This window comes from Leguminivora glycinivorella, chromosome 4, assembly GCF_023078275.1.
Source record: "Leguminivora glycinivorella isolate SPB_JAAS2020 chromosome 4, LegGlyc_1.1, whole genome shotgun sequence".
Lineage (NCBI taxonomy): Eukaryota > Metazoa > Arthropoda > Insecta > Lepidoptera > Tortricidae > Leguminivora > Leguminivora glycinivorella.
This window is the reverse complement of record NC_062974.1, coordinates 11,403,882-11,428,062: the sequence shown is the minus strand read 5'-3', so window position 1 is coordinate 11,428,062 and position 24,181 is coordinate 11,403,882. Positions and strand designations below refer to the sequence as shown.

At 38.0% G+C, this 24,181-nt stretch overlaps 1 protein-coding gene across 3 annotated transcripts in view; it reads left to right on the top strand.

Moving 5' to 3' along the window:
- The window catches only part of LOC125225348 (adenylyl cyclase-associated protein 1), a 58,959-nt gene that overhangs the window by 5,210 nt on the left and 29,568 nt on the right, over positions 1-24,181 (top strand). For 2 of the 3 annotated variants that reach the window (XM_048129016.1, XM_048129017.1), the window contains exon 2: positions 16,006-16,244. In XM_048129016.1, coding sequence (XP_047984973.1) covers positions 16,006-16,244 — 239 coding nt within the window. Of the gene's footprint in view, positions 1-13,788; positions 13,995-16,005; positions 16,245-24,181 lie in introns of those variants that run through there. The other variant, XM_048129019.1, reaches the window with a different exon arrangement.

Sequence of the window (24,181 nt, the reverse complement as noted above, 5' to 3'; positions counted from 1 at the left end):
GCAAAAAATGCATTTATCACTGTTTCCAGTAGTTCCACAGGTGGTAAATCATCTTTATTACTAGATTCACCTACTTTTATCAATTTTAAAGCAGTTAATTTGACTTTATTCAAGGTCAAATTACTTTACCCACTAGTGGATAAAATGCGTTTTTACCCGCTGGTATTAAAGGACAAAACACGTGTTTCCGAGCTAGTGAGGGGAAAAAATCTTTATTAAAAAGGCTCTGTTCTGTGTACAATAGAGCAAAAATAGTATTTAAAAATTACTAAATTAAGTAATTTAAAGATTTCCGCTTAGCAAATGTTTTGATATTAATACAAATAAAATGGCTTTAGAATTTAGAAAATTACCTTACCTACTCGAAAAATAATGAGTATAAGGTACAGCGGGGCAAATCTCGACTGGGGGTCAATTGTAACTGATCCATTTTTTCCATTATTACACTATGATGTTGAGTTCTACATGTATCCACTGAACACCTACCATATATAACTGGACATTATTTAATAATGCAAACATTGTAAAACATGACTTAATAATGTCCTTTGCTATGTGAATAAAGGGTGTCAGCTGGTAGCTATAATACCAGTAAGACTGACGGTGACGACTTAGGCTTAAGATGATAAATAACATGATGAACGACTACTGTAAATATAGGAGAGAGACGAAATTTATGCGTAGAAATATTTCTGCAAAACTTTAGCTGCTAATAGAAACCTCAGCAAGAAAATTATTTTGATTTACTCGAAAATAGGATAGCTCTCCCATAAACACCTTTACTTACTGAATGTTTTTAACGAACATCATTTGATTGTGGATACTTATCAGAATTTCGCTTGAGAAAAACTTACTCATGCCTATACAATGTTATTACATTATTATTTTAATATGTATTGTTTCAAGCATTAGTTATAATAGATATGTAAGAAAATCTTTGATATTTAATTTACCGCCATGTGTATATTACTTTATGTGGAATAAATAAATAATAAATAAAATAAATAAATATTGTATGACATTCTTACACAGATTGACTGAGGCCCACGGTAAGCTCAAGAAGGCTTGTGTTGTGGGTACTCAGCAACGATATATATAATATATAAATGTAGAAATATTCGTTAACAAAGAAAAACAACCGGCCCTCAGCTTTAATGCTTCATAAATTAACTTTCTGAACTAATTTTCTGTCAACAAGGATTCTCTGAAGTTTGGGCGTTCTCTAGGATTTATTACAGGTCCGCCTGCCCGGTACCTCTTATCTCATGCGAGCACCCGTCGCATACAGATTTTAATGCATATTTTCGTCTTAACTTTATTTGGGCTTTGTTGTAGAGGTAAGCCTTGTTTGGATAACTACTGGGACTGGACTAGAGATGGTCCGAATATTCGGTTGCGTTGCCGAATAATTCGGTTGCATTGCCGAATATACAAAGTAAATAATTAATGAAGATCTTACGTATTCCATTGGATAATAAGCTCCTATTTTAGTAGCTTTTTAAGGAACTACTAAAAATGCGTCAAAATATAAACACAATTGTTTTGTAAAAAAATTAAAAAACCGTAGTTTAAGAGTTGAGCAGAGTTCAGAGTTGTTTTAACTTAGTTTTAGCTTATCCACTAAATCATAAGAACATAGTTGTAGTATGTATAACCATTATCAATCATTTCATAGTTTTAATCTTAACATTTGCTTTAAAAATATGGCGTAACCGAATATTCGGCCAAATGTTCGGTTCGGTAAGAGCTGAACCGAATGTTCGGCCGAATATTCGTATTCGGCAAAGTCCATATTCGGCCCATCTCTAGACTGGACAATATTTGTCACTCATTTGAAAGTTCTTAACAGTAAGTCTCTTGGGTGAACTGCTCACCTATGAAATATATGGCATTTCAAATCAGCCTCAGACTGATTATAGGTGCAGACAAAAACGCGAAAGGAATTCTACAAGAAATATGATGAAAAGATTACATTATCGAGCATACTAGAAAGTATACATACCTATGTATATTATAATATAACTACCATTATAGTGACGATGCGATACAAACTTACCTAATACTTACAAGATAGAATCGATCGATACGTTTATGTCGTGTATGTAAAAGGGTGGGATCATAACAACGACCTATTCGTGGTTGTGAATGTGAAGGCACATTTTGTTGGAGAGCCCTCAAGTGCTAAATTATGATATATTGGTTTTCGTCGTTACTGGCAGCTCGATTACATTTTCTTCTCTTCTCTTTTTCTTTTTAAGTCGCTATTTTTGAAGTCTAACATTCGCACTGGATATACTAGAATACAAATATGAGTAAGGATTATTGTCTGTTTGAAACATATGTACTGTATATCTGTATATATTTGTAGACACTGGACCCATGGCATTTTAGTTATTAATGCAAAAACATGTACCTATGATATTTCGATTAGTTAAAATTACCCCTCCTCACTCCCCTCTGCCGCATTGTAAATTGACCCTCTCTTGCCTTTTGTAGGTATTAGAATATGGCAAAGTGAAATATTTACTTAAGTAAAGTTACTTAAGTGACCAACTATTCCCAGCTCCTTACGCTGTAGACGAATAAACTATGTTATGATGCCCGCAGGGACAACGGTACGGTAAAGTTCACACAAAATGGCTTTTACGCTAATAACAAAAATGTTACGACTTACGCGTTTTCTTCTGCAATAAAAACCTCCCCATCAAAACATTAGTGCTGAAAGTTTCTACATAAATTCGTTATTGTGAAACGACCTCCGATAAATTCTTAGAAATAGTGCAAATAACTTGAGACGATTCTCTCCTAGAAAATGTAATAATTCACTGAAAATAGAGCTTTTGTGACTACAATATAGTGATTATTGTTTTCATTTTATTAAAATCGTCCTTAATTCATTTCATGGAACATCAATTAGCACATTAAAATTTATGTCATCTTAGAAACATTTGAAGCTTTAGCTAATGAGCGCAAGTCATTTACAAATGTTAATTAGATAACTTCTGAGCTCAACTTTTCGCTTGCTACCTGCCTCGGTACTCGTATCTATATTATATCAAGATTTAGCATTTAAATATATTACCTATTCTTCTAGATAAGGTAATCACTTAATCATCCAGGCACAGCCTGTTCTCCCTTGTTGCTCGCGTAATGGTTTTCTTAGAAAGTTATAATGATGTTCATGAATCTTTTTTGTGTGGATAATGAAAATCTTTACCTAATTCAGTGTAGGCAAGTCACATCATGAAGATTATTGTAAAAGTACGGCCTACCAGGGTATCCAAAATGATGACCTGATATAATGTAAAAACAAAGGAATAAAATAAAAGGTAACTACGTTTCGAGCTAGCTGGACGCCTTACCAGCACTCTGCTAGCTTGATGCTGCAAGTGTGCTCTCTGCTTATCAAACTCAGAGGAACTCTCGTAATATCGATTTCTGTATTAATTATGAGAATTTAGTGAAAGAGGTTCGGGCTTAGTCGTTCCTTGCTACTCCCACCAGGTACATTGGTTATCGTCCTTCCAAGATACATAATTTTATTATATTCCCAGATAATATATTTCTTTTTTATGGTACCTCATTTGCCCAAAAAGTTATAAACGATCAATGGTCGTTTGATCTAATAGCGGATTGTGATGTAGTCGAATGCGCGTTATTATTTATTTTGAAGAGTTTATTTGAGTTTAGATCACGTACTACTTATATGTACCATAGATTATTTTCCAATAATAGTGTTTCTATTAAATATTCTTATAACGGTGTATTTGCCTTATTGATTGTCAGCCAATGTAATTTCTTATGCAGCCGATACGGCTAATACTGATTATTACGTGTCCTACGTCACCGCATGAGTCACTGACATGTTTCGAGCGAGTACGGAGTGACGAAGTGCCGGCAGCCGGTCTCTGCCGAGTACCACGGCATCCGCTCAGCGACTACACTCCAGCCAGTGTTCCGAGTCGCACGCGCATCGCTAGTGATTATATCAGAAAAACAAACCGCCAGTGTTCTAATATTGTGCTGTGACTGTGCCTTTTATTTGGATTTGTAATAAACAGTAAGTAAAAGGCTTAGTTGTTGTCAGCGAATAGCCATTTCTAGTGCTCGTTTCTGTATCATTGTAGAGATAACGGTTCTCCAGAGTCTAATAAATAAGGAACATATAAGGTCTAAAATACGCTAGTTATTTTCCTGTCGGTTACTTTAATGGATGTCCATTTAACCGTGTAACTGCGGTTTAATGGTACTTGTTTATGACTTCGTTGTTATAGACATGGGATGGTCCGATAGTTCAGGGCGGCAACGCCGGTACTGTGACGTTCGCGAGCTTTGGCACTGTTTTCAGCCACCCGTATGATATTATTTATATGCATGATTTCATAAATAATGAGTGATGGATTAGTATTATCATCACCACTTTACGCGGCTGCATATGATACTGTATGTTTGATATGATATAATTTATAATAGTGTTTGTATATTTAATTCAAACCCTTATCAATTTTATATAAGTTCTCGCGTTTTTTTTACACATTTTTGAAAGACACATACGGGTCGAACGCGATAAAATAACATTTTTACTTTACCTTTTATCCTACGTTTCGGCCAGGTTGCACTAGCCGAGGTCGCATATCAATTTTTCTGCACAGTTTACAAGTTCTACTAAACTTACACAGATAAGTTTCTATTATGTTTTATATAATAGAAACTTATCTATATAAGCTTTGAAACATACAATATGGATATACTGTCGATTTAACCAAGATAATACGTTATTTATCTTATTTAATTCCTATGTAATTTAAGGTGGCTCGCTTTCCATACAAAAAACATCTACCATTTATTTAGTCACCGCACACTACAACTAAATAAAAATATGCGCATACATCTACTATACATTATCCGTCGTCGCGGTAGTGAATGAAATACATTGTTTCATACAGAAATCATGGACAAATCCATGTGAATTTTTTATTAATTTTACGTAAATGTGCGTGCCAAATTTTTGTGTACAGACACAGAGCCGTCATATTTCGCGCATTTTTAGTTGACATTGTCATCAGTGACATTTGGCTCTTGACAAGTAATTATTTAAAGATATTGGTTTAGTTGACTCAAGCAGACTCAGAAATAATGACGCATTTTGTCAACAAAGATACATATCGTGTATTTCGACACTGCTAATGTAAATCGAAATGGCGTCTCGGTCAAACGACTGACTATGATGCAGAAGATCGTGGGTTCGAGTCCGAAGTTTTTTTTAATCATTTGAACTTTTATGGATTTATTAAGTATTTTTTATTTTTTTAATGGAATATTTGACTATTACATATTGCTGAATATTTGATTATTACATATTGAAGGCGACTGTGGGATATGGGTTAAAGTGTGGCGTAGGCGAGAGGCTGGCAACCTGTCACTGCAATGTCACGCTTTCGTTTTCTATCGACCCCTTATTTGCCAAGAGTGGCACTGAAACTTGAGTAGTTTCATGTGCTCTGCCTACCCCTTCATGGGATACAGGCGTGATTATATGTATGTATGTATGTACATATTGCTTTCCTATTTTTTATTTTCATACAAAAATACAATACAATCCTTTATTATGCCTTTGTTGATAAAATAAAATACACACGTCTGGTATAATACATTATACCTACATAGGTCATAGTGTGGGCATAGTATTAGTAAAATATTGCATTTACTGAGCTGGTTGACCTATGTTATTGTTGTGTGAATGTTTTTCTTCAACAACTAAATGGTTGTATACAAGAATATGGGTAGCTTTTGCACATTGTAATTTTTCCTCAGTCACCCGTTGACCACGAACGCTGTAAAGTGTTTGAAACATCGGGATGAATTTTAAACTCATTACGCGAATTAATCCGTTTTCATAGTTTTTATTTCATGAGTAACTATCGCGGTAACTGAAGACAATATTAACTAAATGGTTACAAATAATAATTATCATCAATATAATCTGGTCCAGGCAGGCAATTATGGTCGCGCGATAAATGATAAAACATCTGGCCGTCCCTATAATCGCACTTACTAATAGTGCGACAGGGACGGCCTGATATTTTATCGTCTATCGCGCGACCATGCTACCCGTGCTGTACTAGCTTTTGCCCGCGGCTTCGTTTGCGTTAGAAAGAGACAAAAGTAGCATATGTCACTCTCCATCCCTTCAACTATCTCAATCTCTCTAACATGTCAATCCGTCGCTCCGTTTGGCCGTGAAAGACGGACAAACAAACAAACACACATTATCTTTGGTCAAACAACGAATTCTTCCACTTCAGATTATAGAGTAACCAGCTTTTCCCATTTATAATAAACTAGCTTTTGACCGCGGCTTCGCTCGCGTAAGAAAGAGACAAAAAGTAGCCTATGTCACTCTCCATCCCTTCAACTAAATCCCCTTAAATAATCACCTCAATTCGTCGCTCCGGTTTTGCCGTGAAAGACGGACAAACAAACAGACACACACCCTTTCCCATTTGTAATATTAGTATGGACGTATGGATTTGACATTATTATTTATATTTAAATAATTATATATGTATAGCCCAATTTCGTCGGGAACAGCGTGTTATGTAATGGCGTCGTTGGTGTACAGTCGTCTGTCACGCCGTGAAGGTGCGTTCGATTCCCAGGATTCTATAAACTTTTTGTATTTTTTTGGATATAAATTTCGTATTTTTTATTGACCGAGCAAGAATGGAGAGCCGAAGGTATCAATTTTATCTTAGAGAACATATTGATTTTTTTATTGTCATTTTGATTTTCTATTTATTAAGTTGAGATATAAAACACAACTTTTAATACCCTCGCTAAATATAATATTTTATCGAAATTACTCCTTACTCCTTAGATAAAAAATGTCCACTTGTGTTTTTAAAGCATTACGTTACTCAGTTAACTATTGCATTTTCATTTACTAATTTAAGATTTCAAAAGCGATTTGAATACCCTTGCTCCATCGAAAATAAACAATTAGAAAAAAAAACATTCGAATCGTAGTTTAGAAACTAAAATTTATCTATACTTTTTTGGAATTTTTTAAAATATCAGATTAGGATAATTATGTTAGTAATTCTGAGTTCGACGAACCCAAAAATTATTACCATGTAAGAGAATAGGTTTTTAATCTTTTTTGTGGAAAACGCTCAGTAACTACTGTACGAGTACATATACATTTATGTATAATAATAAAACAAAAAATAGTGTCTCATAGTATTATGTTCCTGCCGGTGAGTAAGGCTGCCAGAGCTCAACGAGGGTGTGGGGTGCTGACGACGGGAGGACTTACGGAACTAATTTGTTCCGTCTATTGTCCTTTGAGTCGTCGGCAACCCAAACCCTCCTTTGAACTTGTACACTCCTTTTTGCTGTGCACACGCAGCAAAGGGGAGTGTACAAGTTTCTAATGGGGCGGCAACGCGCATGCGACACTCTTTGAGTTGCTGGCGTCCATAGGTTACGGGGACCGCTTTCCATCAGGCGGACCGTATGCTTGTTTGCCACCGACGTAGTATTAAAAAAAAAAAGAGAAAAAGTCCTGGATTCGAACCCAGTACTTCCATGCAAATCATGCGATGGCACGTATTTACCGCAAGGCTATTTTAAACAAGCTGTCGCCGCGTGAAATTATCGACTAGAAGGAATACAAAAACACTGTTTGTATGTGTGAGTGGTACTTAAAAATAGTGTAAAATAGTAAATTTATTTACATTGATGGGATTAACGTTACAATGAGAAGTTGAATGTTTGTTGTAATACGTCAATTTTAATATTAAATGTTCGCGAAGCATAATTGAAAGTATATAAATGCCTGTACGACTCCACAAAAAAAATAAGACTGGTAATTTGCAGATTAACGCCATCTAACGCAGCCTGAGCTTCGGGTAACCTAAGCGAGCCACCTTAAGTATAATCCTTTATTTGTAACGGTATCAGGGTTTGAGTTTTCAATTCTCCTTTCATTGAGACGACTTATTAAAATTCCAACTTTCCTTGCGCTTCTTCAACAAAGCATACCTACTTTTATTTTCTTAATTTCACTCAGTCTTCAAACGCGATTACATTTGAATGGACTGTTTTACACATATATATAGTTATATAGGTACGTACGTACAATACAGACAGAATATACATACCTAGTATGTTTACGATACTTCACCCCATACCAAGATCCAAGCCAAATTTTCCGATTTTGTATTTGAAACCTATTATTTCTATAAGACGTCGCCGTGTGGTGACGGGTTAAGAATTTCACCACCCCTTTTCTTCCCGTGGGTGTCGTAGAAGGCGACTGTGGGATATGGGTTAAATTGTGGCGTAGGCGAGAGGCTGGCAACCTGTCACTGCAATGTCACAGTTTCGTTTTCTTTCAACCCCTTATTTGCTAAGAGTGGCACTGAAACCTGAGTAGTTTCATGTGCTCTGCCTACCCCTTCATGGGACACAGGCGTGATTGTATGTATGTATGTTTGTATTTCTATAAGAATAGAAAACTCGAATTTAATTTGTACTTGTACAAGTACGCCGGGCCTTACGAGGCTATATGAATTTCATAATTTCAGGCTAATTCTTAATTTCCAACAACATCCGTAACATCACACACTTCGCTGTCTCACTAACAGACATAAGTTCTCAAGTATCTCATCTAATTTCTTAGGAATGGTATTCAAATAATGCAATGACTCTTAACCGCATCATTTCATCTGGTTTTAGATGCAAGGCCGGCAACATGTGAATGAAGTCGATGACTGATGAATCAGTCACATTGCATACACGCCAAAATATCATCCACGTAAATTGGGTGTAATGAAAACCCATTATAAATAGCACTGTTATCTATTCTCTGTCATTAGTAGTGTCTTGATATACAAAGCGTCTGTTCTTTGCTTAAGCTTGCGTAAGCGTGTTCATTAATAAAAGTCTAGTGCTTGTTTGAAACTTTCCTAGCGGTGTAAAGGGCTCTTCAAAAGGAGGTAAAAGGTTCTCGTAGGACTGAAACTTCGTAGGCAACGTTATTATCAGGATTATGTTAAATGGAGCAAATATAGATCGTTTCGAAGACTGAAAGGAAAATGAATGATTTTCCTTTTGTGTTCAATGTTGGCATTGTAGTTTACGAACTGAATAATGTGGTAGGACGACCAATAGTTTTGTAATGGCTAATTGTTGGCGTAACCACTGATGTGTAAATTTTCGATACAGTGATTGGTGATAGGTATATTAGGTATATCCTTAACAGTGTCAACTTCAATTGCATTTCATTATATTGTACCTATAAATGTTGGATAATAAATGAATCTAGAGGTAGAATCAGACCATACTGCAGCGATTTTTATAGCTCTGTTCAAGTATCATATTTACGATACGGCATTTAATGTAATAATTTATAGATATTTGACGTTTAAAATAGCACTTGCAATTGCATATCCTGTGGCTGTGGCTATCATTGTTGCTGCAAATGTTGTAGACATGATTCTACCAACTTGTCGGTTTCAAGAGATTGATTGGTCGTGTTGCGGATGAAAATAGTTATAAAGCTATTAAATAACATAGAAATGGAAAGAGTTAGACACTAGATAACCTGTTCCGTATCGTTTTCTAACTTTCTTTTTACTGATGAGTGATGACTGAATGAAATAATTACGAATGCTGTCATCATTCGCTCACAAAGCTCTAGACAGGGCTCAAAAGTTAAAAGTATTTAGAGAAAGGGTTCAATTGTTTGTTGTTTGTTGCGCCCTGCGGCATTGAACACGGGCTTTATTTCTAGCTGTCATTTATTAAAGAGCGCTTTAAGAGTCACATTTGTGGGCCGACTGAATGCTTTATTCTGACCTGGCACGAATCCCATCCCATGCGTAAATATAAACGTGAATACTGAAAAGCAACATGAAAACATTCATATTCCAGTGAGCTTCGTTTTTTGCGTGCCGCCTGCATAGTTTAATACAAACCACTACATAAAATTTCAATGGGACTTCTTTTCGGTGTTAGATTTCATTCATCACTTACTTAATTCCATCTATTATAAGTGCAAAGTGTTACTAGAAGTCTTAACAGTCATAGTTCTATTATACGATTAACGACCGGTCTATGGCCTGGCGTGTAGTGATAGTGACCCTGCCTGCTACGCCTCGGTTCCGGGTTCGAATCCCGGTGAGTACCTGCAACACAAGCCATAATGAGCTTACTGTGGGATTCAGTCAATCTGTGTAAGAATGTCCTATAATATTTGTTTATTTTATTATAAGGTATTGCTTAAATACGTTGGCCTTTTCACTCTTACAGTTTTTTAAATGGTGAAAATTAACTTTCATTTTAGTTATTCATAATAAAATGAAAAATTCAGCTGCTGGGTAAAATTTTTTCCGCGGAATTTCCAACTGGAACTCGTTAAAAATGTAGTGTTAGCTACAGTAGGGTGCGCTTCTTAAAAGGCGTCTCTTGTCACAGTATTTTAACGTATATGGAGCAGGCTAAGAGGCTCTCACTCATTTGCGTGGCCTTGCCAACCCTCCTGCCATAACCGCAGCCTCCTCGAGAGCGCCTGCAGCTTGTTAGTCGGTTTACAAATTGCCCGTAGACCGGCCGCGTTTGATACACAAATCCGTGACACGTATTACATATTAGTTGGCGCGTTTTGCCAGGCATGTCATGAAATCTCCAATTAGACTGGATCGCGAATGGGGATTTTCCTGCCTATGTTTAACAAGTAGTAAAATTAAATGACGCGCCGACTCCAAAAGTTAATGAGAGAGAGGCCATTATGATTTTGATGATGAGTAAATGAGTATAAAGAAATATGGAAGAAGCACCTTTATGTGCTTCTTCTATCTTTAATAGATAATTCACCTATGTCTCGTTTACATCATTCAGTGGCTGTTTGTTACAGTAAACGCTTACATCCAACTAACAAAATGAGATAATTAATACTCAATTTGTGGGTTTCGTTTATAGACGAAAGATGTCCTACTTTATCGTATCAAAGTATCAACTTAGTAGCAGATCGTATACATGGTTAAAAACGTTAACGTTGAGAGGGTTACCCAACATAGTACGACTTTACATATATGGTCAACCTCTGATACATGGCATACTCAATGTCATCTGCACAACAGATGGTTATCTACAAACTGTTAACTGTATATAATAGCTGTTAGACAGCAAATAAAGTAGAAAACTTCTCTTTAACTTATTACTGAAAATGAAGACCCTTTTACGCTACTTTATCATTTAATTAGTATCTAAATCTAATCAGTCTTGTTTAGCTATCTAAACAGTGGGCGTAGCTTTTCTTTCAACTTTCCATCGTTTCAACACAAAGGTCTCCTATCTACTAAGTCCGTTAAAAATATAAAGTACAGTGATTTTTTGTTTCTACAAGATAAAGGTTTCTATACGTTTGCTTATATTATATGGTTTTGCGGTATACCGTCGGGCTACGGTTACTATTTAGCGCTTTGTGGTCGCTGGGCCAGTGAAATTATTCAACCCACTGGGTGTCATTATTGATGCAGCAGGGTTATCGCCCGCCTACTATATTAAACCTGCTTTGAAATATTTATGATAGAATTTGCTTATTTCAACTCGAAAATAAGAACTCACTTGTAGGAGTTCAGTATTTCCATTTTGAGATCATCAATTTTCATTTAATCTACCGTTATTAAATTCTGCCTTAAATATTGTGACCACTCGACTCGAATTTCCAGGACGGTGTTAATACGAACGAGTATTAACGAATATAACATAGCTATATCTATCTACACCGAGATTTGAGATTTCTGGCAACGGCCGTCTCGATTAATCGCTTGGATACGACGACTTTTTCCCTGTTCGTTGATAAGAATGTCGCATTTCCTCCCTTTGGCATTTAATTGATGTACGATTTATTTTATTCGATCGAACGCTTCTATCTCTATTGTTAGTAGGAGTAGATTATGTATTGAGGTTACGTTTAAAATAGTCCTCTCAACTGGAATCTAAATTTACCCGTTACTCATCAGCTGACTGAGAATTTGTTATGATTATAGAGTGCAAGGTCCCTCACAGCTAGTTTATGTTGTTGGAGACTGCTTTAAAATGTATAAGGTAAGCCCCCGGTCCCTTAAGACTAGCTCGTATAATAACATCGCGAGGTGACGCTTTTAATTCCGATATTAATTGGAAAAGGCAATGAATAAATTATAATCTCTTTCATACTCAACGTGATCCGCATTCCATGGTCTTGTGTATAGCTAACTGAAATTCAACCTAACCTAACAGTAGTATTTTGGCCCTGTTAATGAGTTACTCGTGTAACTAGATAGCATACCTTAATTAATGCAAGACGAATTTCCGCTATGTGACGACGTTTGAGGGAACACGTGAAAGTCGGGTCGTTTCTGCTAGGTTCAGGGAAACCGCTACGTGCAGTATCCTGTTACATATTCCTAGTAGAATGCTGAACTTTCCATGTGCGTGCATTTCCAGTCCGTATGCCTTAATTATTCTCTTAAATTTCTGTTTATCTAGAAGTCTGTCGTTTTTATGCTTCATATTTTCTGTGCCACAGCTCAGTGAACATTCACAATAGAAAGCGGTATTTTGGCATGGATATTTATGGTAATCACATCGCAAAAGCAATAAAAATGGAACACTTATTGGATATTTCCATAAGAAGTGACCTAGGTTATAGCTCTTCAGTAAAGAGTCTTGACTAGGTATTCTGAGTACTTGAGCTAGATGATACCCACACTATCATTCGCATACACTTGCAGACTAGTTTAGTAGGTAGACGGATGAGTGAAAGAACTCTTTTACATTTTTATTCGCCATTACTAAGTCATTAACACGACAATCGGACTTGTTTATTCGAGACAAGGATTATAGAACAGAAAGTCCAACTCCTTAACGCTTATATCATTTAAAATACATTAGGTGTATGAATGTAGAGATGTTAATGTGAATTTGTCTTATTTACATATATTTAACTGGCATTAGGTTAATGACCTTTTTGTGGAAGCGTAAGTAATAATCGCAAAAGGTGAATATTTTTATTATCATAATAGGACTGGCTTGCTTCTCACTGTGTATGATAATGAAATGCACATTTTAACTTTTATGAAACTAAACCAGTAAGAAAATTTAGAGTTTCCATATTCTGTATGAACTTTATGAAAACCAATGAAATCATATTTCTCGACAAAGTAAATTTATCTTGATTATAATAGTAATGTGTCAGCGATTAAATAAAAGGTCGTCGAAAAGGGTCAAAGGCAAGGTTCCGAGAGTATCTGAGTAAGGCTCAAGGCAAGGGCAGAAGGGCACAAAGGCTCTCATATAAATTAAACACGTTGTTAAGCCACACTCGGCAAAGGTAACTTTGTTATCTACATTTAACAAAGTAAACCTTTTCTAATTCTAAAGGTCTGATTACCTACTTACTTTAGTATTATTTCTGTTTCTACAGGACTTGGGGATTACGTAATGATGCTCGTTAGGTATCTATTGCAAAGATAGAAGACGGATCAATAACAACTTTTAAATGAGAATTCAAACAACTTTTTTTTAATATACTTCGTTTCAAAACAAACGTCATTTATTTCGACAAACTGTTATCACTAACTCATGATAATGACTAGAACTGTAATATTTTTATCAATCCTATCTTGTACGAATCGCCGATAATAGCCAGCGAGCAACCAATCCCATATCTCAAAGTCAGGTTCACAAGATGACTTTTACACTTCACATATGTACTCGTAGTTCATATTCGTAGAAGGAGAAGTCGGGTTGTGCAGGTGGAATTGTTCCTTTGTAATTTGCGTACCAGTGCTCAGCCCTTTGTGAGTGAACAATGGCGGAAGGTCAAGAACCTAGATTGCGAAGGAATATGAGACATTTAATAGAAATATTTGAAGCACGGAACAATATCACCGGGGAAGAGGATGTTGCGGACACTGTCAATACTATCTTAGATGATATGATTGGTATGAAGTTAATTTTAAAATCCATAATTTTTGTGTGCCCTTGGTATTTTATGTATAACCTACTTTAACGTTTTGTATTTATTTAAACTTTATTGCATAATATGACAGATAAAGTACCAAGCAGACTTAATGGCTTAATGCTTAAGGCATTGTCTACCAGTCAACCATTGGGCCAATTTTAGCTTTGTGCTTTAGTTTAAAGTACAAATAGGTCTACTCGTACCTAGTTTATTATATAAAGTAACACAATTGTATGCTAACGTTTCTATTTTAAGTCCACAGTAGTTATTTCCTTCAGACATCTGTCTTCGACATTTTACACGCTTTTATTGAATCTGTCGATCAATCTTCCTGTTTTACTTTATCATCCTCCATCTGCTATTTTATTTTGCAAAATGGAAACATGTAATGTAAGGGAGTACACTTTATCCACATTAAATTAATGTTCTCGTTCAGTTGACCTCTTTCCCGGGACCCCTAGTGCTCATAAAAATACAAGGTGTTCAAGCAAACTTTTACACGCCCTATAAAGGCAAAATTTATTGCCTACACGAGTTGTAAACATGTGAACTAGATATTATATTATATTGATTGTCTTTGATATTATGTATGAATACATATGACCAATTTCCCAAAGTCTCTTTAAAACTTTGTACATTTCGAGTAGTATCTTATGTAAATATACGAGCGTCTACCAAAATAGGAGGTAAAGGTAATGCATACATTATCGTAATCCATACTTCCATACTAATATTATAAATGGTAGTGTGTGTCTGTTTGTTTGTCCGTCTTTCACGGCAAAACGGAGCGACGAATTGAGGTCATTTTTTTAAGTGAAGATAGTTGAAGGGATGGAGAGTGACATAGGCTACTTTTTGTCTCTTTCTAACGCGAGCGAAGCCGTGGGCAAAAGCTAGTATTACATATGTGTAAAATATTATCATTTATTACGTTACTTACATATAGAAAAAATAAACTTTAAACCAGACGTAAATTGTTGCCCTGAAGCAGTTGCTGGAAATTCTGTTAGCCAGACTCAAATTCACTGTAAAAAGTAATTAGGTGAAATTGTTCCATTCCATTTCGTTAATAGTTCAATTTACTTGACTACAATTAGGGACTTCTATCATATAAAATATTCTTAAAATTTCAATGAATAAAACCAGAGGCTTAATTCAATTACAATTTAATATTTATTAATTTCTTAATTTAATAATTACTAAACCAACATTTTGTACGAAAGAATTAGAAAAATCTGATCATCTTTATAAAAGGTAATTTTAATTACCCTGTTTACAGAAAGGAATTTAATTAATATCTAATAGGTACAAGCTTCTGGCTGAACCTGAAAAGATGTGCTCCAACTTATGGATTTAATTTTATAGTATCTTTTTTCTTTGCCGACTAGGGTTTGAGATACAATGAAGATATTTTTTACATGTAGTGAGTATAAATAACTGTTGCCTTAGTATCCCTGGACGCTAAGTTTTGCTGATCGTACATAAATTTTACCGTGTTCAATGTTCATTTTGGTCAAAGGTACAGTATATTGAGAGCCTAATAGATTTAGGTACTTGGGCTCGGTTAGTTCAGTGTCATCTTACGCGATTGTGGTGTGAGTCACGATGCGATGATAAAGCTTGAGTCATCGGCAAGAACACGCCCATAATAAACATACATATAAGTAAATCTTTTTAATCATTAGCTAATTATGATGTTTACATTCCTCATTAGTGATTATGTTTAATGACAATAATGACCTCCTGTTATGTTATACTGTTTTTCAACCCAGATTAAGCCAAATAGGTACTTTTTTGTGAAAATAACTTCGATATTGAATTGCATGTTGCGAATCGGTCTGTTACGTTCTGAAACAATTTCAATGTAGGGCGGAAATGAAATCGTATCAGGAAAAGTTCCTTGATCTTCCTGCATATGTAATATCCTTATTGGTAAAATAAATAACAAAATATGCTTAGACATAGTTTTTAATGTTGTTGTTTTTCAACAGGCGGTGAAACCGAGGCAACAGCTGCATTCCACAGCCCCGCAGCGGACCTCGAGGCTCTGATCGAGCGGCTGGAGCGCGTGACGTCACGCCTGGAGCGCCTGCCGCAGCTGCTGCCGCCCTCGCCGCCCGCCACCCCCGCGACGCCGGCGTCGCCCGCCCCCTCTGTCACCCAGCAGGACGAGCTACAGCTCGTAATTTCTGACAATATGAGTATCAGTGGGTTCCAGGACATTATACAGGTACGTGCCACCAGCCACCAAACAGCCCCTTAGCAGTCCGTCATTTCTTTTCATATATTTGCCTAATGAACCCTAATTACATTTTCACAATAATGGGTACTCGGCGAATTACAAGTCAAGTTAATATTTGCAAATCATGCTTCGAGGGGATATTGTAATTAATTTGAATTAAAATGTAAACGTTCGCATAAAGTAGGCAGCAACTCTACCGAATTGAAAGTCATGTTATTACCTAGTTAGTACCTACGCACCTTTTCTATGCAGCTGACTGTACTCGTGCGTACGTTTTATTGATGTTACCTCAACATGTAATGTCAAAAAGATATCATGTCGTAATTCACTAGTGTCTTATCCTTTATCCGTGTACATAATACCTACTCTAAATATTAAATATAACCAGCCGGGCCATTCCATGAACAATAGGTATTATATTACGTAAACACAAAATGGTTCTTGTTACCCTGAACCGAACTACTTATTTTATAGCTATAATACTTTAATCCTAAATAATATTAAAGTGAGATAACTCTCGTCTGCGAGAAAAGCCTATGTACTTAAAATCTCGGGCTATTCAGCTGAAAAGTTACCTTCAACAAATTATGTAGCAGCGAGCGGGCTTTGAAAAGCGGCACGAGTTGGTATGCATTCATTAAATATTTAGAGTATTACCTCGGGTTCGCAAATGTAGCTCAATGATTCTATCGAATTTAATTTGGGTTAAAATTCAGGTATATATTTTATTGAGTGAGCTCTCGTAGGTATATTGAGTATAGCAATTAATTTCAGCTCTGTTATGACAGCGATAGGCGCTTGCAGGGGTCGAGGCTTGCCGATATCCGAAGCTAAACTGAAATTAATTAGCCTTATTGGAACTGGTCAAATATCCATTTATATAGAAAGAGTTTTGCCCCTTAATTCCCAAGAGTGGCACTGAAACTTTATCAGTTTCATTTGCTCCACTTACCTCGTTTGGGAATACAGGCATGGGTTTATTTATGTATGTATTTTGTTATTGGGGCAGGGAGGGCCTCTACCAAATCCCATGGTGAAAACAGTACTTGAAGAACCTTTTATTGAATGAATTAAAATGAATGAAGATTCACGTTTTCACATTTTGGAATAAAATAATTTTTAAGAAAAAAAAAACCGCCGCCTTTGGGGTTCTGGTGAAAGCTACTTGCGAATGTTGGATTATGTAGAAATGTGCAGGTATTTTTTAAACTGCTTTTAATGCTTTAATTATTTGATGGCACCAAAAATCAATATACGTATACCGTTAAGGTTTGAGAAGTTTCCTCAATTCCTCATGAATCCGATTATAAGAAATCGAAGCTTGACAAAATTTGATTTGAAAAGTCAATATGCTTAACAAATATATATAATATAACAAATAAATGTTACTGTTCTGAACTTAAATGCATGCTGTTCTTATAAAAAATACCAAAGTCACTATAAGTGTGCCGTTCAGATTTGAGGAGTTCGGTTCTGACCATCATCTGCAGTTCCACTGCACCAAATGTCACTATTCTGGACATAAGTGCATGCTGTTCTTATAAAAATACCAAAGTAACTATAAGCGTGCCGTTCAGATTTGAGGAGATCCGTTCTGACCATCATCAGCAGTTCCACTGCACTAAATGTCACTGTTCCGTACGTAAATGCATGCTGTTCCTTTAAAAACACAAAAATCGCCATATGTATGCCTTTCAGATTTTAGGAGTTCCCTCGATTTCTCCAGGATCCCATCATCAGAACTGGGTTCTGAGAAAAATGGGACCAGTCTGTATGCATATACATTCAATCAAAAAAAAAATTTTCAAAATCGGTCCAGGAACGAGGGAGATATCGAGGAACAAACATTAAAAAAAATAAAAAAAAAACAAAAAAAAATACAGACGAATAGAGAACCACCTTCTTTTGAGAGATATGAGGCGGCGGTTAAAAACATACACATGCGATAGATGCTCTCATTGACCTACTAACAAAATACATTCTGTATAGCAAATTTGCGATAGATGCTCTCATTGACCTATACTAACAAAATACATTCTGTATAGCAAATTATATGGCCGTCTAATTATAAGATTTTTTTGTTCTTGTTGAGTATCTTCCATAATACTAAAAATACTAATTTTATACTGCGAGCAGAAAATAAGCAGAGATCAGATCTTCTGTGTACCTGATGTTGAAGTGTAAAAGTGCCCCTGTGGCCTATTTGCTTAATAAATGATTTGTATCAGTAATCCCATGGAAATAAATCAGAGGAGTAGGTGAATTCAAATTCGAACGAGGATATTTTTTATCGAGTCGAGTGAGCTATCGACGCTGCGGTGTTGATTCAATTGAGCAATTACACTCGGCTTGGCTCTGACTGGCAATAGCTATTCCATTTCAATTTCGTTTATTTCACACATATAAGTTAACAGGAAAAACAAAACACTACACAGTTACATAACAATTTTTGAATTAAACGAAAAACAAATAACATGAATAAAAAGTTGAACAAATATAACAAATACAGACAACAATACAAACAAACAAAACATCCTTTTCCTTACCATGGATAGAGTTCAAAGTTGACATTGTGGATTTAAGGAACTTGCTTAACTTATTAGAAAATATATCAGCATCGCATATTGCAGGGAGTTCTGAGCTTCTGAGGCTCCTGAAATCTCTGCCAACCGATCACTATATAAATATGAATAAAAGTATGCTTATTAAAAGTGTCGGGAATGGTTTAAGTTTGTAAATAATTAAAAAATATATACATCTGCGGAGTAGGTGAATTGAAATTCAAACGAGGATATTCTATCGAGTGAGCTATCGACGCTGCGGTGTTGTTGATTCGTTTGAGCAATTAGACTCGGATTGGCTCTGACTGGCAATAGCTATTGCAGGAAGTTCTGAGCTTCTGAGGCTCCTGAAATCTCTGCCAACAACCGATCACTATATAAATATGAATAAAATTATGTTCATTAAGGGCTGGTTGCACCAAACCATCTGTCACCGTTAAAGCGTTCGTTAAATTTAATTGTATGGGAAGTTCCATAGACGTCTGCTGCGTGACGATGATGTGTCTGCTAAATGTGGTTGATGCAACTGGCCCTAAGTGACGAAATAGTTAAAGTTTATAAATTATTTAAATGTATTAACACTAAAAATCTGCTCGACTTATAGGACGTAGCGTTTTTTAATAGGACGTAGTAGGACGTAGTAGTAAGTAGTACGTTTAAAATATTAATTATTTACATACATTAAATACCTACATAGAAAGGTTTAACATGCTTTCTACATATATGTTAACATTAATTAAGCATAGTTAACGTCACTTGGCTTGGTTATAGTTTACATTTGTATGCTAATTGCCTATTTTGAAACGAGTGTAACGCTTGCGTTCATTAGATCTTGTATGATTCTTGAACTTGAATGAACTCCATATATAATACTAGCTTTTGCCCGCGGCTTCGCTCGCGTTAAATTCGAAAATTGCAGAAGGCTCCATACAAACTTCCATCCCCCGTTTTAGAGAAATGGTGGGTTATAAGAAGACAAAAAGTAGCCGATGTCATTCTCTATCCCTTCAACTATCTCCACTTAAAAAATCACGTCAATTCGTCGCTCCGTTTTGCCGTGAAAGACGGACAAAAAATAGACACATACACTTTCCCATTTATAATCCATCCATACTAATAGTATGGATTTGCTAAACAACAACTCTTTGTGCTGCGGTCCTTTCCTAATTTATTTATTTGTTGTTTTATTGCATTATGTAACTTTTGTCTAGAACGATACTGGCATTTTTCGGTACTGGTTGAAAATGTTTTACCTAGAAAATGAAAATTGGGCGTTTTCATTTCTTTCGTGATTACTTACCTTCAACATCGGGCAATCCGTAAATCCTTCGCTCTCAAAAATCTAGTTAACCGTGGGCTTAAAGGCCCGTAGGCATTTGCTGCGTCAAATTCCCCGTTGTCCCTAAATTTAAAAGGTAAAATAATGCCTACAGATTTCCTGCCCGATCATTTCGAGATCACTTAAATAATACATTTCGTCGTTGATAAGGGTTCCACGATATTTCATTAAGTACTTTCATTATAAATTGTTCTAAAGATTGTCATCGAATTATTAATTGCAAGTAACGGTAGTGAACGAGGGTTTCAATGGCTTGTGACAGATTTCCTTTGCACCTGATCCTAAAATGTGGTTTCTGCTAACTTGCTTAGCGAGATTATAACCATGGATTCGTGACTTGCTTGAAGATACGTTGATTGTGACCTTAGTCATACGAAGACCACTACACGGAAAAAAAATATTTTAACAATACTACCAGAACGTTTAGTAAAATAGATTTATCGTAACTGATACTACAATCTCGTAATAAAAACAACTGTATTGTTACGTTTACTATATTTTGAATTCAATAGAACTAAGCAAACATTAATATGCACTAAACAGTTCTGTTTGAATTACATATACGAGAACTCTAGTTTTATTTACAACTAACTAGTTTTTTAAAGGTGCGCGGGGCCCGAGGGCCCCGCGGTGTTCTTTTGTGCTTTGCTTTATTGTTTTATTGCTTTTGCTTTTTGTTTTTGAGCTATGCTTTTTTGTTTTTTTGCTTTGCTTGTTTGATTTATTGCTTTGCTTGTTTGCTTTTTTGCTTTAGCCTTTGCGTGCTTGGGAGCACTCTCTGCCCGCAGCTCGGCCTGCGGCCTCGCGTGCTTGGGAGCCTGTCAGACACGCTCCGGGCCTTCGGCCCTCCGCGTAGTTACTGTGGGGGTTGTAGGGAAGTTGGAGCTTAAACACGACCCAATAGTAAAAGTGTCTTGAGAAGCTCACGACGGACCTGCGGCCTGCGGCCTCCGGCCCGTCGTTTCGCTTCTCTAAGACACTTTTACTATTGGGTCGTGTTTAAGCTCCAATTTCCCGGTCCGCCGGCGAGCCGATCAGGGACGCTCCGGGCCTTCGGCCCTACGCGGAGCTCGGCCTTCGGCCTTCGCTCGGCTCCGAAGCTCCGCGTCGGGCCTTCGGCCCGCCGCTTCGCTTGTTAAGCTACTTTTTGTTATTGTTTTGCTTGGGAGCACAGTCGGTACGCAGCTCGGCCTGCGGCCTTCGCGTGCTTGGGAGCACTCTGCCCGCAGCTCGGCCTGCGGCCTTCGCGTGCTTGGGAGCCTCTCAGACACGCTCCGGGCCTTCGGCCCTCCGCGTAGTTACTGTGGGGGTTGTAGGGAAGTTGGAGCTTAAACACGACCCAATAGTAAAAGTGTCTTGAGAAGCTCACGACGGGCCTGCGGCCTGCGGCCTCCGGCCCGTCGTTTCGCTTCTCTAAGACACTTTTACTATTGGGTCGTGTTTAAGCTCCAACTTCCCGGTCCGCCGGCGAGCCGATCAGGGACGCTCCGGGCCTTCGGCCCTACGCGGAGCTCGGCCTTCGGCCTTCGCTTGGTTTCGAAGCTGCGCGTCGGGCCTTCGGCCCGCCGCTTCGCTTGTTAAGATACTTTTTGTTATGGTTTTGCTTGGGAGCACAGTCTGTACGCAGCTCGGCCTGCGGCCTTCGCGTGCTTGGGAGCCTCTCAGACACGCTCCGGGCCTTCGGCCCTCCGCGTAGTTACTGTGGGGGTTGTAGGAAAGTTGGAGCTTAAACACGACCCAATAGTAAAAGTGTCTTGAGAAGCTCACGACGGGCCTGCGGCCTGCGGCCTCTGGCCCGTCGTTTCGCTTCTCTAAGACACTTTTACTATTGGGTCGTGTTTAAGCTCCAACTTCCCGGTCCACCGGCGAGCCGATCGGGGACGCTCCGGGCCTTCGGCCCTACGCGGAGCTCGGCCTTCGGCCTTCGCTGGGTTTCGAAGCTCCGCGTCGGGCCTTCGGCCCGCCGCTACGCTTATTATGACACTTTTAATTATTGTTCTGCTTGGGAGCACAGTCTGTACGCAGCTCGGCCTGCGGCCTTCGCGTGCTTGGGAGCACTCTGCCCGCAGCTCGGCCTGCGGCCTTCGCGTGCTTGGGAGTCTCTCGGACATGCTCCGGGCCTTCGGCCCTCCGCGTAGTTACTGGGGGTTGTAGGGAAATTGGCGCCCCTCCCAGGGACGCTCCGGGTCTTCGACCCTACGCGGAGCTCGGCCTTCGGCCTTCGCTTGGTTTCGACACTTTCATTATTGTTCTGCTTGGGAGCATTCTCTGCCCGCAGCTCGGCCTGCGGCCTTCGCGTGCTAGATGGGAGCCTCTCAGACACGCTCCGGGCCTTCGGCCCTCCGCTTAGTTACTGTGGGGGTTGTAGGGAAGTTGGCGCCCCTCTCAGGGACGCTCCGGGCCTTCGGCCCTACGCGGAGCTCGGCCTTCGGCCTTCGCTTGGTTTCGAAGCTCCGCGTCGGGCGTCCGCGGCACTTTACTTATATTTTTAGACACTTTTACTTATATTTTCTTACTTAGGAGCACTGTCTGTACGCAGCTCGGAACTTGGACCGGAGCAATGACCGTCGGGCTGTAGAACGCTCCCTCAGGCTGGTAGGGAAATTTGACTTTGTCCCCTCTCGCCGCCGTTTTTGACTTTTCCAAAAATTTTTTTTTCTCATTTCTATTTTTGGCCCCCGCTCTTACCACGTGCCAAATTTGAACGCGCTCGGACCGAAAATAAAAAAAAAAGTTTTCAAAGTCGGCCATTTTGAAATTTTGTAAATGCCATTCGATGGACCTCAGATAACTGTACAACATTAGTTTAAGCACTATTAACCTTTTTCCTACCGTTACGGAGCTATGGGGATTTAAAAAAAAACCTCCATACAAACTGGTAGGGAAATTTGACTTTGTCCCCTCTCGCCACCGTTTTTGACTTTTCCAAATTTTTTTTTCTCATTTCTATTTTTGGCCCCCGTTCTTACCACGTGCCAAATTTGAACGCGCTCGGACCGAAAATAAAAAAAAAAAATTTCAAAGTCGGCCATTTTGAAATTTGGTAAATGCCATTCGATGGACCTCAGATAACTGTACAACATTAGTTCAAGCACTATTAACCTTTTCCCTACCGTCACGGAGCTATGGGGATTTAAAAAAAGGACCTCCATACAAATTTCAATTGGCCTTCAAAGGGCGCCATTTTGAATTTTTCAAAATTTTCTTTTTGTATACTAATCTTGGGGTGGCTGTCTATCCGTGTGCAAAATTTCATCGCGCTCGGACCATTTTGAAATTTTTCAAAAAAAAAAGTCGGCCATTTTGATTTTTTTTTAATGCCATTCGATGGACCTCGGGTGACTGTATAACATTTGTTTGAGCACTTTTCACTTCTTTGTACCGTTACGGAGCTATGGTAATTAAAAGAAAAACCTCCATTCAAATTTCAATTGGCCCTCAAAGGCCGCCATTTTGAATTTTTCAAAATTTTCTTTTTGAATACTAATCTTAGCGCGACCGTCCACCCGTGTGCCAAATCTCAGCGCGCTAGGACCATTTTGAAAATTTTCAAAAAAAAAAAGTCGGCCATTTTGAATTTTTTTTAATGCAACTTTTTTCTACTCGGATACCTGTATGACATTTGGTCGAGCACCCCCCGGCTATCTCTTACGGTTTAAAAGTTGCCATACAAAATAAAAGTGACCAGTTTTCCCACATTTGTAGCACTTTTCAATTTTTTTTTATTTCATTCGAATCGAGGCCGCTTGGAGATTCTATGACCAAAATTTGAGCACTCTACGATAAATTTGAAAAATTGTCAAAAAAAAAAGTCGGCCATTTTGAAAAAAAAATGGCGGCGTCAAAAACTGCCCAGGGTCCTCTATGACATTTGGTCGAACACTCCCCGGCTAACTCCAGCCGTTTGGCCAGGCCGTCCGACATTTTTTTACCCGGAACCGGTAGACCGACGGTCTGATCCATCCGGGGTCGCAGGACCAAACTCTATACGACCACACCAAACACTGCCACCTTCAAATCCCCCT